We start from the raw sequence: 15,548 nt of genomic DNA, 5'->3' as shown, positions 1-15,548 counted from the left end.
CCGGGGGTCTCCCTTGTGCTATTTTAGGCTTCATAATGCGCCACACATTTTCAATGGGAGACAGGTCTGGACTACAGGCAGGCCAGTCTAGTACCCGCACTCTTTTACTATGAAGCCACGTTGATGTAACATGTGGCTTGGCATTGTCTTGCTGAAATAAGCAGGGGCGTCCATGGTAACGTTGCTTGGATGGCAACATATGTTGCTCCAAAACCTGTATGTACCTTTCAGCATTAATGGCGCCTTCACAGATGTGTAAGTTACCCATGTCTTGGGCACTAATACACCCCCATACCATCACACATGCTGGCTTTTCAACTTTGCGCCTAGAACAATCCGGATGGTTCTTTTCCTTTTTGGTCCAGAGGACACGACGTCCACAATTTCCAAAAACAATTTGAAATGTGGACTCATCAGACCACAGAACACTTTTCCACTTTGTATCAGTCCATCTTAGATGAGCTCAGGCCAAGCGAAGCCGACGGCGTTTCTGGGTGTTGTTGATAAACGGTTTTCGCCTTGCATAGGAGAGTTTTAACTTGCACTTACAGATGTAGCGACCAACTGTAGTTACTGACAGTGGGTTTCTGAAGTGTTCCTGAGCCCATGTGGTGATATCCTTTACACACTGATGTCGCTTGTTGATGCAGTACAGCCTGAGGGATCGAAGGTCACGGGCTTAGCTGCTTAGGTGCAGTGATTTCTCCAGATTCTCTGAACCCTTTGATGATATTACGGAGCGTAGATGGTGAAATCCCTAAATTCCTTGCAATAGCTGGTTGAGAAAGGTTTTTCTTAAACTGTTCAACAATTTGCTCACGCATTTGTTGACAAAGTGGTGACCCTCGCCCCATCCTTGTTTGTGAATGACTGAGCATTTCATGGAATCTACTTTTATACCCAATCATGGCACCCACCTGTTCCCAATTTGCCTGCACACCTGTGGGATGTTCCAAATAAGTGTTTGATGAGCATTCCTCAACTTTATCAGTATTTATTGCCACCTTTCCAACTTCTTTGTCACGTGTTGCTGGCATCAAATTCTAAAGTTAATGATTATTTGCAACAACAAAAAAAAGTTGATCAGTTTGAACATCAAATATGTTGTCTTTGTAGCATATTCAACTGAATATGGGTTGAAAATTATTTGCAAATCATTGTATTCCGTTTATATTTACATCGAACACAATTTCCCAACTCATATGGAAACGGGGTTTGTACAATATTACAGTATATATAACAGCTGCAGAAAATAAATAAATACCTCATAATTAGGACTTTCTTATTTTATAATTTCGACTTTTTATCTAATAATTATGACATTCATCACTAAATTTCGACTTTATCTCATAATTATGACTTTTATCTAATAATCACGTTTATCTCATAATTATGATTTATCATTGGGGTATTTTTTCAGTGTCAGAAACGGGCTTCCATACGAATGGTACAAAATATTAGAATATTGCTGTTTACAATTGTTACAAAATGTTATTGATTTATTCCAAAAATAAGTTCCAAAGAATGGCAGCAGTGCGTGCGCGTTCACGTCCCTGACGTCAACGTCCCCCCGTGACGTGCCCGCCTCCGGGTGAGACGAAATCCCTGACACTAACTAGAGCGGCACTCGCTCCCACTCGGCGGTGAATGGGGGAAGTACAACTCCGAACGTTCTAGTCCGGTACAACCTCCCTCGTCTCTTCGGTCTGACACTTCGAGACACGCCGGCAGTCGACGGTCACGCTTCACCACAACCACCCGGGAAGACTCCAGCGCTGCTAGCTAGCTAGGTCGGTATAGCTCCCGCCTTTCCACGGTAGTCCCCGAGTTGGCTCAGTTTGTGCCGAATCTTCCCGGAGACGATCGGCGAGTTCGGGCGCAGCTGCGAGTGACTGTGCGTGTGTTGTGTCCAGGAATGAGCAAGGATGGCCGGCTCTGCAGCAGAGGAGAAAAACTTCCGACGGTTCCTGGAGCTCTTTCTGCGGGAGATGAGCCCGCCTCTGCAGGACAGCGACCCGCTGCCTGCGCGCCCCTTGACGGACCTGGTGTGTGAGGACGAGGTGGAGGGGGAATGCCTCGACTTGTGTATGCAGCACCTCTTCAAATAGTTAAGTAACCACTCACAATGTTATTCTGTTTTTTTTTCGGGGGTGTTTCCGTGTGCGGAAGAAGGCGCTCTGGCCCCGGCTGAGTCTGGTTGACATGCCCGCTAACCTCCCACCACGCTGGGTGTGTCCAAACTATTTTTTTTCATTCGCCAAACATGCATATTTTATACCGTCTCTATCCGTTTTTTTTTGTTGCACATCTGTACTGCAGGTCGACTTAAAAAATAAATAAATAAAATAAATAAAAAAAGTGAACCCCCGATTTTGCGTAACAGGCCGACGTCATCATTGCATAGGCGGGGGAGGAAGCCAGCGCCATCGCTCTTGACCAGCCTCTCACAGGCTAAAAATAACCACAGTTATGTTGTTTGCCACAATGTAAATCACACACAGAATGGTCGATTAAAATATTCAATCATGGTCGGGATGCAAATGAACAAACTCATACACTGTATGTGTGTGTGTGTTCTGGCAATGCTTACTTAATGGGGACATCGCTCTGTTTACACCATGGGTGTCAAACTCTGGCCCGCGGGCCAAATTTGGCCCACCGTGTAATATCATTTGGCCCTTGAGGCAATATCAAATTAACATTAGAGCTGGCCCGCCGGTATTATACAGGGCAGGACAACAATATTGGGTGCGTGCCTTAAAGGCACTGCTTTTAGCGTCCTCTACAACTTGTCGTCACGTCCGCTTTTCTTCCATACAAACAGCATGCCGGCCCACTCACATAATATATGCGGCTTTTACACCCACACAAGTGAATGCGAGGCACACTTGGTCAACAGCCATACAGGTCACACTGAGGGTAGCCGTATAAACAACTTTAGCACTGTTACAAATATGCGCCAGACTGTGAACCCACACCAAACAGGAATGACAAACACATTTCGGGAGAACATCCGGACCGTAACACAACATAAACACAACAGAACAAATACCCAGAACCCCTTGCAGCACTAACTCTTCCAGGACGCTACAATATACACCCCCCCACCCCCAAACCCCGCCCACCTCAACCCCCTATGCACTTTCCCTTGCTACTTCAAGGCTTGAATGTTTGATTCATTCATTATTGTTACCGTATATTTCCTTGAATAGCCGCAGGGGCGTTAATTAATTTAAAACCTCCTGTCACTCCTGCGTTTACCGGAAACCGGCGGGATGGCCGTGCATGCGGTAATTATTTTAAAACCTCTTCTCACTCCGGCGTTTACCAAAAGGAATCCATAAAATTCAGGCGTGCGCTTTGAGTGTGATGTAAGCATACCATCATGAAAAGCACATTTAATTTAAAAAAACATTATGGTCTTACCTGTACTTATAAATGGAGTCCATTTGCAGCTCCTTCTGACCAAAAGCATCGATAACTTGTTTATAGAAGTCTTCATTATTTTCTTTCTTCAGTTTTAAAAGTCTCTGTCTCGATGGAGATATTCCTTTAATTATTACCTCCTGCTTCCATTGAAAGTCCAGTTTAGAAAACTGTTTTATTTTAGATACCCTCCTTGTTAAAAGGAAGAGAAAAAAATCTCTTGCTGCGTGTGTTCACTTCTTCTGCAGTACCGGAAGTCGCAAGAAGGATCACTAGCGCGGCAGCGCCCTCTACCACCAGGAGGCGGGAGTCATTTAATGACTTATACAGTATTTCACACACGCAGCTACGGTATATTAATAAAACATAGCTGCTTACTGTTCTCTTTAGCATACTGTACCGGTATTCAATAGCTTGGACCTTAAATCCTACTGAAAAGCTCTTTATCTTTTTTCCTTTGTGCGATTGTAAACTACTGAAAGCAGCTTCCTCCATTTTGAAAATGAGGACAGATGCGTCACTCGTGACGTAACGAATTTGACCCGGTGGAAGTTCTAGCCATATGCTAAATATTTTGCGAAACGAGTTTGACCCGGCGAAAATTATAGACATGCGATAATAAAATTTATATTTTGCTAAACGAATTTGATCCAGCTTCAGTAATGAACCGGCGATAAGGCCAAGCATGCGTTAATTATTTTGAGGAACGAGTTTGACCCGGCAGTAATTCTAGACGTGCGAATACTATATTCCCTGCGCCAATTCAAGGAAATACGGTACTTTATTTTCAAATTTATTATGAGCCTATGGAAAAAGTTTATTTTGATATTGACCTCGGAATGTCTAATTTGCACCCCCTGGTGGTGAAATCAATCAAAAGGAGGGATTTTTCAAATTGACTGTGTGTCGGTTTTAAAAGTGCTCCTCCTTTGGTCAACATATGGAATAACAAGTGTGTGTACACATTTGAAGTGCTCTCCCTCGGCCAACATATGTAATAACAAGTGTGTGTAAAAAAATTGAAGTGCTCCCCCTTTTGGCCAAGATATGTAATAACAAGTGTGTGTAAGAAATTGAAATGCGCCTCCTTTGGCCAAAATTAATTACAAATAAATAAATAAACATGTATATAGAGACATGCTGTAATAACTGAAGTAAATAATGAAGATTAAAAACCATATTTCCCCCCAAAAATAACAAAAAATTAAAGCTTACATTTTTTATACCTGCATAGTATGTATATTAGGGCTGTGAATCTTTGGGTGTCCCACGATTCGATTCAAAATCGATTCTTGGGGTCCCGATTCGATTCAAAATCGATTTTTTTTTCAATTCAACACGATTCTCGATTCAAAAAACGATTTTTTTTCCCGATTCAAAAGGATTCTCTATTCATTTAATACATAGTTTCAGCAGGATCTACCCCAGTCTGCTGACATGCAAGCAGAGTAGTAGATTTTTGTAAAAAGCTTTTATAATTGTAAAGGACAATGTTTTATCAACTGATTGCAATAATGTAAATTTGTTTCAACTATTAAATGAACCAAAAATATGACTTATTTTATCTTTGTGAAAATATTGGACACAGTGTGTTGTCAAGCTTATGAGATGCGATGCAAGTGTAAGCCACTGTGACACTATTGTTCATTTATTTTTATTTTTATAAATGTCTAATGATAATGTCAATGAGGGATTTTTAATCACTGCTATGTTGAAATTGTAACTAATATTGATACTGTTGTTGATAATATTCATTTTTGTTTCACTACTTTTGGTTTGTTCTGTGTCGTGTTTGTGTCTCCTCTCAATTGCTCTGTTTATTGCAGTTCTGAGTGTTGCTGGGTCGGGTTTGCTTTTGGAATTGGATTGCATTGTTATGGTATTGCTGTGTATTGTTTTGTTGGATTGATTAATTAAAAAAAAAAACAATTTAATAAATAAATAAAATACAAAAATCGATTTAAAAAAAAAGAAAAAAAGAAAATCGATTCTGAATCGCACAACATGAGAATCGCGATTCGAATTCGAATTTATTTTTTCCCACACCCCTAATATATATATTATTATTGTTGTAAATACAAATCTTTATATATCTAGAAAGGCTGGTCCTATAGAGGTAGGCATTTTTCAGAGGTCTCAAGAAGGTAACAAATACAAGTGTGTGTGTGTGTGAGAGAGTGAGTGACAAACAGTTGCTGGCCTGGTTTAGAATCCAAAATAGGTGCAGAAACTGTGCTGGAAAAGGGAAAAAAAAGCATCTAGGGCACCCGATGGCAAGAGGAGGGGGGGGGCTTTTTATTTTTTTCTTCTTTTTGACACCCTGAGGTGCTCAGAGGCACTCCAGTAGTGTTGGGCGAGCATGTGCTGGTGGCAGGGGGGATTTCAGGTGTCACTAATCACACTCGTTTTCGCACATGCACAACTGTGAGATTTCCCCAACGTTGAGCTTATGTCGTGTGAGCGCGTTTCATCAACCGTGCTCCTCACGGTACTCAAGATGTCAGAAACCCACACAACGAACTGAGAGCGTAATATGCACGCCAGGCCACTAGTTGGCGATGTGACTTTCTAATGCAGGGGTGTCAAACTCCTTTTCATTGAGGGCCACATCGCAGGAATGGCTGCTTTCAGAGGGCCGCGTTTTAAAAATAAATTCACATTATGCATGCGGGTAATAACCTGTGATTAATCATGATTAATCGAAATGTATTTGCAATTGATTATTATCATTTTTTAATGTATAACTTGCTTTAAAATCATGAATAAAGGTGACAAGCAGATATTTAACTATTTGTTTTTGTTATAGTTTTGCAATACAGTATATAATAATATAATTGGCATGATCAGATAATATTAAAGTTTATAATATGCATTGTTTTCTGTTAAAATGGAAAAAACGCGTTTATTTAAGTTTAGATTGAAGTATGTGATTTCTTAATGGGGGAATATGTTGTCTTTTGTTTTCATCTTAGCATTTAGGCTAGCTAGCCATTTCGGCGCTGGCTTTCTTCTGCAGTTTCCCCTGTCTGAGTTTATAAACGTGTGTTTATCCATCACTTTTCAATGATCATTTGAAACTGTAATACTGTCAGGTTTATCCTTCACACCATTTGTTGTTGCATCCCGACTTTGTGCCAATAAATACCTTAAGTTTACATGCTATTAAGTAAAAGATGGCCCACAGAAGAATGCACCAGTTATTTGGTGTTCAAACCAGAATATTAGAAACTGTCAAGTTATCATTAACTCGCAAATGAAGATGTTTAAGATGCGGAATCGTAACAGCCAATTGCCTAGCATTAGTAGCATGGTGTTATTCTCATGGCTTTTGGACGTCAAGTTTGCATACAGTCTCAATACAATCTTAATTTTTTAAGAATTACTTAAAAAATTTGTTTTTTAAGGGGCGTGGTTAAGAGGAGAGTATATTTACAGCTAGAATTCACCAACTCAAGTATTTCATATATATATATATATATATATATATATATATATATATATATATATATATATATATATATATATATATATATATATATATATATATATATATATATATATATATAAATAAAATAAATACTTGAATTTTAGTGTTCATTTATTTACACATATACACACACACACACACCACTCATCTACTCATTGTTGTACTTGAAAGTACAATGCTTTGCTAAGGGTTGAATTGTCCATCCTCTTTCTATTCTCTGTCACTATTTTTCTAACCATGCTGAACACCCTCTCTGATGATGCATTGCTGTGTGGCACGCACAAAAGTGCTTTCATCAAATGCACGAGAGTGTGGAATCTTCCATCTCTCCCTAGCATGGCCCAAAACCGGTCAATCCTTGCTTCCTGGGGAAGATCTTCCCTGGCAAGCAATTGGTACTCCATTACTTGTACCCGGAGGCTGGTCAGGTCCAATCGCAGCTGCGGCAGACTTTTTTTTTGGGGCGTGGCCTCCAGCTCCGGCTGAATACCGGGAGTTTGTCGGGAGAAAATCTCTGTCGGGAGGTTGTCGGGAGAGGCGCTGAATATCGGGATTCTCCCGCTAAAAACGGGAGGGTTGGCAAGTATGATATATATATATATATACTACCGTTCAAAAGTTTGGGGTCACATTGAAATGTCCTTATTTTTGAAGGAAAAGCACTGTACTTTTCAATGAAGATAACTTTAAACTAGTCTTAACTTTAAAGAAATACACTCTATACATTGCTAATGTGGTAAATGACTATTCTAGCTGCAAATGTCTGGTTTTTGGTGCAATTTCTACATAGGTGTATAGAGGCCCATTTCCAGCAACTATCACTCCAGTGTTCTAATGGTACAATGTGTTTGCTCATTGGCTCAGAAGGCTAATTGATGATTAGAAAACCCTTGTGCAATCATGTTCACACATCTGAAAACAGTTTAGCTCGTTACAGAAGCTACAAAACTGACCTTCCTTTGAGCACATTGAGTTTCTGGAGCATCACATTTGTGGGGTCAATTAAATGCTCAAAATTGCCAGAAAAAGAGAACTTTCATCTGAAATTCGACAGTCTATTCTTGTTCTTATTTTGGGGACCCCTGCTCTAGCGGGTGACTTTTCAAATGATGCTACATTAGCAGTGCTGCTACTTTTTGTAACAACGCTTTTGCCGCATACTTGTTCGACATCTTCCCGCTTGAAGCCAAACCACCGCCAGACGGACCCCGTGCTGTTTTTCTTAGGAATTAATTTTTCCTTCATTTGTTACCAGATTACCACTTGCACCACTCCGCTAGCATCACAGCTAATGCTACCCATGCTGCTACCTCTCTGCTCAGCGAGGGCGTATGACGTGACAGTATGTGACGTATGTAAGAAGGTGCGCTTGTTTTATGTCTTTGTGAGAAGAAGAGACAAGAAAGAGTGAAAAAAGCCTGCAGTGTAATGCCCGCAGCTAAAAGCAACTGCCTGAGAACGTATACTCGAATATCACGATATAGTCATTTTCTATATCGCACAGAGACAAACCCGCGATATATCGAGTATATTCGATATATCGCCCAGCCCTACCGTGTACCGGTATTTTATGGTACCCGGTTCCTAATTGGGTCTGTCCAGGAAGACTACTAAGATTCTGGATTATTGATACTGCTATCGGTATTTTTTTTATCCAGCTGCTCAAATGCCGCTACTACGCACGGGTAGATAATAACCAGCTTGGAATAATGACAAATAAGGAAGCAACACCAAGTTTGTATCACAACAATATTACCTCCTCAAAAGTCCCTCAAAGTCACGCACGCTAACTGTCAGTTTGAAGGGAACGCGACTTAACTCACGACCGCAGCTACGGCGCACTTTATCATCCCAACCGTCCTCTAAGCGAGCCAGTAATCCTCTCAAAAAAGTGAAAATTGTATTTGTATAATACACATATACTGTAACCTCGGTTTCTGTAAACACCCGGTCCATCACTCAAATAGGTCCGTGTGGAACATAAACACGAATAACAATTCCTATTGTTGCAAAATACACAATCACCTAACATGCAAATTAATTGTACTGATTTATATTCAGTGTTTCCCATAAACGGCCAAGATACCTGTGGCGGTGGGGGCGTGGCTATGGGCGTGGTCACCATGACATCGATCAATTTGCATAATTTACTACAATGATATGATTTTCTCTAAAAAGGCTCAAAAAATTTATACTTACTAATTAATAATAACAGTTTTGTTTTAAACGTCCATCCATCCATCCATCCATTTTACATTATAATTACAACACTTTATGTACATATTTATATACAGATTTGAACAATAAGTTATTCACTGAAATATATTTATTAATTGTGGTTCTTACAAAAAATATATCTTCTAAAATATGAAAGCTAAAATGTCTCTTAAAGCTCTGCCCCTTTAATTAGTGCATACTAAATAATTTAACTTTAGCCTACTACTACAACCATATTATTTACCAGCAACATAAAGTGAAACAGAGGCAGAGGTGTCCTGCCACAGTCAGTAACAACTAAACAGAAAACAGTAGTGGTCAAATACAAATAAGGCAACAAGAGAAGTATCCTACACTTCTCTTTTGTAAAGTAAATCTGAACAGCCTATATGGGCATCTACATCAACTATATCAGTGGTCCCCAACCTTTTTGTAGCTGGGGACCGGTCAACGCTTGAAAATTTGTCCCACGGACCGGGGGGGGGGGGTTTTCTTTTTTTCTTTTTTTCATAAAGAAGTACAATCATGTGTGCTTACGGACTGTATACCTGCAGACTGTATTGATCTATATTGACATACACATACACAGTATGTATATATTGTGTTTTTTATGTTGATTTAATTAAAAAAAAAAAAAAAAAAAAAAAAAAATTTTTTAATTTTATTATTATTTTTTTTAATATATTTTTTTAATTTCTTGCGCGGCCCGGTACCAATTGGTACCGGTCCGCGGCCCGGTGGTTGGGGACCACTGAACTATATGATTTGCCTGAGAAGCTGGACAGGACAAAAAAAACCCAAAAAAACACATTTAAAATTTTTTAAAAAAAATTTGTGGCGGACATAATTCTTTCGTGGCGGGCCGCCACAAATAAATGAATGTGTGGGAAACACTGATATTATTTATTTGAGATATCACGTTAAAGGTCTATGGATAAAGATTAATACCGTACATTAATATTATTCTACTTAATTATTTAAAAGTTATTATAGGGAAAAGCGGTAGAATATGGATGAATATATATACAGTACAGGCCAAAAGTACTTGTTGAGCACATTTAAAAATACCGCGATAATCGTGATCATTTTGGTCACGATAAAACCCTGGTATGAAATTTTCATATCATTATGTCCCTAGTAGCAAATGTCAATAAACCCCTTAAGCCAGTGATTCTCAAACTGTGGTATGCCTCATGGTACGCCAAAAATCAATTAAAGTACAATGTTTTATTTTCCTATATTCAAACACAGTGTAACTGTTGAAGCACAGTGTAATGTTACAGTGGTCAAAAATATTAAATATACTTGCTAAATAAAACCCTTGCCTTGTTTTTAATGAATACTACACCACTGTTGGTCGTTATGGTGGTACTTGGAGAGGCAAGTGTTTTCTAAAGTGGTACTTGGTGAAAGAAATTTGAGAACCACTGACGTAAGCTACAGATGGACGTAACTTTGTTTTTCCAAGCATTGCAAGGAAGAAAGTGACAGTGAAGGTCAGAGCTGAGAAGAAGAAACAGAAGATATTCATTGAATTTAAAGAAATAAATCATCAAGCCATTGCAGCTTAGCACTGCTAGTCCGCACCATGCTGAAGCAGAATGTGTTTATAACGCTTGCCAAGGACATTGAATTAATATCTAAACGGTGGACATTTATCCATGAAAATACGGAGAAGATGCTGATTTGTTTGACGCAGAAACAAATATGGTATTACCCATCTAAAAGTATTTTTTTCCTTTTTATGTTTCAAAATGGTGCTGTTTAAAGGGGACCAGGCACCAATGAAATTGTTTTAAATTAAATGGCCGATGTGTTTACGGTGGGTCATAGAACCTTGTATTGCAAAGTACTTGTGTATACACCATAAACAGCAATAACAACAAATGTAACTTGATTGTGTCATCATGTAGTCAGTGCGCAAAAATAGTTTTCTATGAAAAATGGGTAGTTCCTGTACTGAAGCAGTGTTTCCCATAAACTGCCAAGATACCTGTGGCGGTGGGGGCGTGGCTATGGGCGTGGTCACCATGCCATCATCGAGTAATTTGCATAATTTACTACAATGATATGATTTTCTCTAAAAAGGCTCAAAAAATGTATACTTACTAATTAATAATAACAGTTTTGTTTTAAACGTCCATCCATCCATCCATCCATCCATTTTACAATTTAATTACAACACTTTATGTACATATTTATATACAGATTTGAACAATAAGTTATTCACTGAAATATATTTATCAATTGTGGTTCTTACAAAAAATATATCTTCTAAAATATAAAAGCTAAAATGTCTCTTAAAGCTCTGCCCCTTTAATTAGTGCATACTAAATAATTTAACTTTAGCCTACTACTACAACCATATTATTTACCAGCAACATAAAGTGAAACAGGGGCAGAGGTGTCCTGCCACAGTCAGTAACAAATAAACAGAAAACAGTAGTGGTCAAATACAAATAAGGCAACAAGAGAAGTATCCTACACTTCTCTTTTGTAAAGTAAATCTGAACAGCCTATATGGGCATCTACATCAACTATATGATTTGCCTGAGAAGCTGGACAGGACAAAAAAAAAAGAAAATAATTTTTTTTAATTTAAAAATTTTTTTTTTTAAATTTGTGGCGGACGTAATTCTTTCGTGGCGGGCCGCCACAAATAAATGAATGTATGGGAAACACTGTGAAGTGCACCACTGCGACACGGACAACAACAAATGGCTACTGAAAAGTGGGATATGACATATTCATATCGTTAAAATACTTGATGGCAAGGACTGCGATCCACATTTTGGTTTGAAAGGTTCTGCTAAAAAGGCAATAAAAGGGTTGCAGTTTCCTGAAGAGGAAGCACAACTTCAATTTTTGTTGTTGTGTTGGACGGCCAAAGGCAGCACAACCCCACCCTCTTCACTTCCTCACAAGCATGACGACAGGGGACTTCCTCTTCCTCTTCCTCTTCCTCTTCCTCCGGTCACAGCATTGCTATTGGACGCTTTCAACATGACTTTTGGCTCTCCTTTCCACGCTCTTTTATTCCCACACAATAGCTTGTTTACTGTGTCGGTGGGGAATCTCGATGTCAGCGAATGTTTGATTGAAGTCGTGTTGGCGTCAGTGCCCAGTCTGGCTTTTCACCAAATTCCTGCAGTCGACTGTCCGAGATATGATATCTGCAGCAATGCATCTTTAACGGTGCCTGTTAAGTCCTCCAGAAGGGCTCACCAGGATCCAGGAGACATTTGCAGGACTTAGGGTAGTCCCGATACCGATATGTTGGTACCGGTACCAAAATGTATTTCGATACTTATCCAAATAACGGGGCCCATATAAAAATGGTGTTATTGGCTTTATTATTATTATTTTTTAATCTTACTTTACATTAAACATGCGTTTCTTTTTGCAATTGCAGAACGATTTTGGCCTTAAATAAAATAGTGAAAATACTAGACAACTTGTCTTTTAGTAGTAAGTAAGCAAACAAAGGCTCCTAATGGGTATGCAGTTACATATTGTCATTCCCCATTCTATTATTTTGTCAAAATTATGAGGGACAAGCGGTAGAAAATGGAATATTAATGTATTTGTTTATTTACTGTTAATATATGCTTATTTTCTGTTTCAACATGTTATGTCTACACTTCTGTTTACATGCAAGAAACACTTAATTATTCTGTTGTTTGGATGCTTACATTTGTTTTGGATAATACCACAGATTTTGGTATCGATCCAATACCAAGTAGTTCCAGGATCATACATTGGTCATACATAAAGTATTCACGTGTCCAGGGACGTATTTCCTAATTAATATACACTACCGTTCAAAAGTTTGGGGTCACATTGAAATGTCCTTATTTTTGAAGGAAAAGCACTGTACTTTTCAATGAAGATAACTTTAAACTAGTCTTAACTTGAAAGAAATACACTCTATACATTGCTAATGTGGTAAATGACTATTCTAGCTGCAAATGTATGGTTTTTGGTGCAATATCTACATAGGTGTATAGAGGCCCATTTTCAGCAACTATCACTCCAGTGTTCTAACGGTACAATGTGTTTGCTCATTGGCTCAGAAGGCTAATGGATGATTAGAAAACCCTTGTGCAATCATGTTCACACATCTGAAAACAGTTTAGCTCGTTACGGAAGCTACAAAACTGACCTTCCTTTGAGCAGATTGAGTTTCTGGAGCATCACATTTGTGGGGTCAATTAAACGCTCAAAATGGCCAAAAAAAGAGAACTTTCATCTGAAACTCAACAGTCTATTCTTGTTCTTAGAAATGAAGGCTATTCCACAAAATTGTTTGGGTGACCCCAAACTTTTGAACGGTAGTGTACATTATATCCATCCATTTTCTACCGCTTGTCCCTTTTGAGGTTGCGGGGGGGTGTTGGAGCCTATCTCAGCTGCATTTGGGCGGAAGGCGGGGTACACCCTGGACAAGTCGCCACCTCATCACAGGGCCAACACAGATAGACAGACAACATTCACACTCACATTCACACACTAGGGCCAATTTACGATGCAATGAAAAAAATATCGATGTAATCATTGTAGTATCGACTAGATACGCTCTTGTACCTGGTATCATTACAGTGGATGTTAGGTGTAGGTCCACCCATGGCATTTGTTTACATTGAGGAGCGCTAGCTTGTTGTTAGCAGTGACCCATTGCATCCTACAGTTTGTAGTGAAGCATGTTTAGCTATTCTTCGTCCTGCAGGGACGATACTTGAACGAAACTAAGTTTATTTGTCGCCATGGAGGCGAGGATTAGTGATTTAGAAGTAGCTAAAACACTGCCGACTGCGGACGGACGTTAGCCGCTAGCTAGCTATGTTTTAAAGCATCTCTTGGTGAGCGGCGTTTCAATGTTATAGCTTCACTTTTATTGTTAGTTTTTAAACCAAAATGCGTCCATTCTCCCCCTTTCTGTCTGCACACCGTGTCTGATGCACTGAAAATTCGGTTGTCAAAAATAGACTTAGCTCACCGAAACCGGATGTTGTGATGAAGTATCCATGTCCGTGTTTCCCCGCACACACTAGTGGCGTAGCTCGCCCAAAGCTCACGAAAAAGTCGTATACGGGTCACATTCAGGTCTCGTTGCGTTTAGACTAAAGTTACATTTGAAAAGATCAGATTTGGACTAGATGTGGCCTGAATCTGATGCGAAAAGATCAGATTTGAAGCACTTTGGCGCGTTTAGACTGGCCAAAAAAAAATCTGATCTGTGACACTTGAGGACAAAAAAAATCGGATTTGGTGCGTAGTGTAAACGGGGTCTAAGAACCATCGGATCAGTTCGTACAAGCACCTCAGCCAACCTCACACATTATAACATAAAGCCGTGAAACACACATGCTAATATTTCACATTTGACACATCCTTCTTGCGTGGCAGACAACGGTTGTCGTAGCAACAGCACTGGCGGGGAATAGCAATACTGGTTAGCCATGCTAGTGTCTTTCTGTTTAAACATCAGCGAATGAATTAAACGGTTTGAGTTGACATTAGCTAACGAGCTCAGCGGAATTCATGACTAGGACAATTCATTGGTTGAATAAAACTCAAATGTTCTATAGTGCATATACTCATTAGGGTCACGGGGAAGCTGGGGCCTATCCCAGCTGACTTGGGGCGAGAAACAGGATACACCCTAGACTGGTGGCTAGCCAATCACAGGACTCACAAAGATAAACAATCCTTCATTCTCTCATTGGACAATTTACAGCCTTAAATAAACCTAACGTGAATATTTTTGGAATGTGGGAGGAAGATGGAGTACTTGGAGAAAACTCACACACGCACGAGGAGAGCATGCCAACTCCACACAGAGATTCCATAACACATATCTCTATACTACTACTACTACTAGTACTAGTACTAGTCACTGCTGGTATCTGTACTACTACTACTAGTAGTAACAGTACTCGTCACTGCTGTTGTCTATACTACTACAAGTATTGGTATTCATCACTTCTGTTGCCTATACTATTACAAGTCAGTACTACTACTAGACCCAGCTGTAGTCTATACTACTACTTAGAGGTGGGAATCTTTGGCCACCTCACGATTCTATTGCGATTCAGCCGCTACGATTCGATGAAAAATCCACTATTGATGCATCTTTAATTTATGTATATTGATGCAGTTTTTCTTTATAAAATGCATAACACTGATCAGATTGATTTTAGAGTTAATGATTTATGAAATGGAACATACATTTAACCAATCAGTGTCATAATATTTAAGTTGATAACTCAATATACTTTCTTTTCTTAGTAAACACAGAGTGTTTCACTATTTTGTTTGCAGGGTTGTATCAAATTCCCCCAATCGTATTGCTTAATATTAACTTATAGCATGCTTGATGTTGGAAATAATGCAAACACTTATGTTTCGTGGTCAATAA

At 39.2% G+C, this 15,548-nt stretch overlaps 1 protein-coding gene across 1 annotated transcript in view; it reads left to right on the top strand.

The window, feature by feature from the left end:
- Positions 1–1,587: 1,587 nt before the first annotated feature.
- ppm1e (protein phosphatase, Mg2+/Mn2+ dependent, 1E) overlaps positions 1,588–15,548 on the top strand; it is a 60,344-nt gene continuing 46,383 nt past the window's right edge. Inside the window, exons 1-2 of the mRNA XM_062049075.1 lie at positions 1,588–1,790; positions 1,914–2,107. Of these exons, the coding sequence (XP_061905059.1) occupies positions 1,926–2,107 (182 nt within the window). The 5' untranslated portion in view covers positions 1,588–1,790; positions 1,914–1,925. The remainder of the gene's footprint in view (positions 1,791–1,913; positions 2,108–15,548) is intronic.

This window comes from Entelurus aequoreus, linkage group LG05 (genome assembly GCF_033978785.1).
Source record: "Entelurus aequoreus isolate RoL-2023_Sb linkage group LG05, RoL_Eaeq_v1.1, whole genome shotgun sequence".
NCBI classification, from domain to species: Eukaryota; Metazoa; Chordata; class Actinopteri; order Syngnathiformes; family Syngnathidae; genus Entelurus; species Entelurus aequoreus.
Note: the sequence above shows the minus strand (reverse complement) of the source record. Positions and strands in the feature narration are given on the sequence as shown.